The 2,963-nt window shown below is 35.0% G+C and overlaps 1 protein-coding gene across 1 annotated transcript in view; it reads right to left on the reverse strand.

Moving 5' to 3' along the window:
* The window catches only part of LOC112500122 (protein PELPK1-like), a 9,873-nt gene extending 9,732 nt beyond the window's left edge, over positions 1-141 (reverse strand). Inside the window, exon 1 of the mRNA XM_025103432.1 lies at positions 3-141. Within this exon, the coding sequence (XP_024959200.1) occupies positions 3-92 (90 nt within the window). The 5' untranslated portion in view covers positions 93-141. The remainder of the gene's footprint in view (positions 1-2) is intronic.
* Between the last annotated feature and the right edge of the window lie 2,822 nt (positions 142-2,963).

Consider the following 2,963-nt stretch of genomic DNA (forward strand, 5'->3'; position numbering starts at 1 on the left):
GCCTCAGCACTGATCATCCCACCACTTATTGACGCTAAAGTGATCGAAACTAGTATGAGTCGTAGGAAGGAAATGAGATAGGAATTAGCCATTGAGATTGCGTTGGATTGATGAAGCGGATCAATAACTAAGAAGGTGTTTGAGTTGGATTGGGAATATATGTTTGTGGATATGGATTTATATAGAAGATTGAGTCATGGAGAAGAGGGACCCATTGATGATGAGTTGGTGGGAATGAGAAAGAAATTGGCATTTTTAGTTCAACTTCTCATCTGTACCTTAGAAATTGTCCTATCTTGTCAAACTTGAGAGGGAGTGGGGTTGGAAAAATGCTCATCTTTTTATTTATTTGAGAGCTTCATATGTCTGATTATAATTAAGTCACTTAATCAATTAGTATGTTATTCTTTGTTGAACTTCGTACATGACGCTGTTCAACTTTTGTTGTTCAGCAAACTCTATCCCCATTGCTTGATTATTTTATATTTTGTTTGAACTAATTGTAATTGTCTTCTGTTTATTATATTATAATTTGACTTCTTTTTAAACACAATTTCACTCATTGTCGGAAGTGTTGTTTAGTATTTATAATGTGTTCTTATTTTTACCATATATAAAACAAGTTTATTAATATAAACTATAGATCTATGTGATCAAAAGAGTACAGTTAACATTGTAAGCCACAAAATTTTTACTACGATATTTTGCATTTCGTAAAAACTTTTAAAAGAGTAGTTGACATATAAATGGGATGTTGTTGGTGAATAACCTGAACTAGTTGACATAATTTTTCAGATTTTGAGACCTCTTGGCCTTCCCCAGAGGTCTGAAAGAGCAGGTTCTTTTTTATTTCTGAAGATGATGAAAGTTGTGGGAGTAACTTTTTTAGGGGACTTGGCCAGTCCAGTTATCATACCACAATTAGACCAGAAGCCGCTAAACAGACTCATAATTCCTTTGTCTGTAAATTATACGGCTATCATTGTAAAAGACTAGAAATCACTAGAAAACGATGCACACACACATACCAACGTGGTTCACTTGATCTTTGTGATCAAGCTAATCCACGACGACACTAGTAAGGTGTATTATTGATCATAAAAAGTTTGGTTTACAGTTATTAGGGTCAAAGTAAAATCGAGACTTAATAAATCTTGGTCCAACACATAAGAATAGAACATTTGTACGTCTATACCTAAAGTTGTGCCCCCATAGACCAGCAAGCGAACCAAGTTCATACATTGAACAAGTTCATTTTTAAATAATAACTCAAGTAGTGCCAGAATCGGGGCCTGGGAATCACTCAAGTTGGCAGAAGGCAATGATCTAATGCATCCAAGAATATGTTGAAGCCTGCCATATTCCAAATAGTTTAAAGAAGCACACCTTTTAGTTTCTCAACATTCAAAATTGAAGCAATTCATATGCTCAATCTATTATGGTGAGATGCACCAATTTTTTTTTATCATAAATAAAGGACATGTTTAACACTAAACTTTGAGCAACAGTCGTATTTTACAACAAAGGTAGTACTTATTTAGAATTACTCAAGATGAAGTTAAAAACTTAAGAACCTGGCTTTCGCTTGTTGAGCGAATTCTGTCCCACATAGCAAAAAAAGAAGAAATGAAGTCATGGGCAATATTAATCCTATTTTGCTTGGATTCTTTTTGTTCGGCAAAATACTTATGTTTTTGCCAGGTAATAGTTTTCTTTGATTTCGTAGATTACATTTTTAGGTAATAGCAAATAAAAAGACAATTATAGCAACACGAAAATAGTAATGGAACTCATCAGCAACAACAGTATGTGGTAAATGAAAATGTTATTCGAGCCAACAGAATGTTTATTCGGATCCGGGAAAGACGAAAAGGTTTTCAGGAACCTTATTGTATGAGTTGACAAACAATGTAACTCGATTGGGTGGGTATATATCCCCACTGTAATTTTGTAAATTTTTTCGTTGTTTGAAATATAATTTTCTAGGGGTTTTGTCCCCTTTATAAAGAAAACAATATATAACACTCCGAAACATATGGAAAGCCAATTACTCTTGCCGGAAGGGATTGGTAAAATGCCACATTCGTTGTATCTCATTAACTTGGAACAAAGCCTTTAAAACAGACTGTACAGTAAACTTGAAGTGAACGACTTAGCTATATGGTTTATGATTTATCTTCAGCTAACTTCAGCAAACACAAGCTTAGGCTTCAATTTGAACAAAAGCAAACTAAAACACTAACAAGCMAAAGGTAGCATCTAGTTTTTGCAAGACTGAAGGACTTGGTGCACCTATGTGGAAGAGCATCAGATGGGCAGGCACATGATCTACAACTAGTACACTGACAACCATTGATTTGCCATTTTATTTCTCTGAACTCGTGCAGTTTAGAGTTAGAAATATAGTTTGGTTCTTTATTTTCTTAGGTATAAAAACTTSGGGTCATGGTTGGGTTTCATATTATCATGCATTAGTTTCAACTTGCTTTCGCTCATAGAAATGAAATAAAACTGATTCAACAATCTATGTGTAGTATATCTTCACAAAGGAATGAGGTACATAAGTCAATCACAATATAACACAACAATGGAGAAAATAAAAATAAAAATAAAAATAATTAATCATTCAATCTTTCATGGTACCCTCTGGACTGATCATGAAGTTTTCTTTAATAATAGTTGTAGCAGTGAAGTGAACAATCACATGCTTTCACAAATTAAAAAGCATTTCTTTAAGGATGGGGTAAGGAAGGGATGGGGAAGTCTTTGGGCAACTCAGGAATGGTTGGCAAGGTGGGCTTAGGAAGGTCATGGATTTCTGGCACCTTTGGTACTTCTGGTTTGGGCAAAGTAGGCAACTCCGGCTTTGGAAGCTCAGGAAGTGCAGGCTTTGGAATTTCAGGAATTGTAGGCTTCGGGATCTCTGGAACTGTGGGCTTCTGAATCTCAGGAACAGTGGGTTT

This window comes from Cynara cardunculus (assembly GCF_001531365.2).
Source record: "Cynara cardunculus var. scolymus isolate 2C chromosome LG 17, CcrdV1, whole genome shotgun sequence".
NCBI lineage: Eukaryota > Viridiplantae > Streptophyta > Magnoliopsida > Asterales > Asteraceae > Cynara > Cynara cardunculus.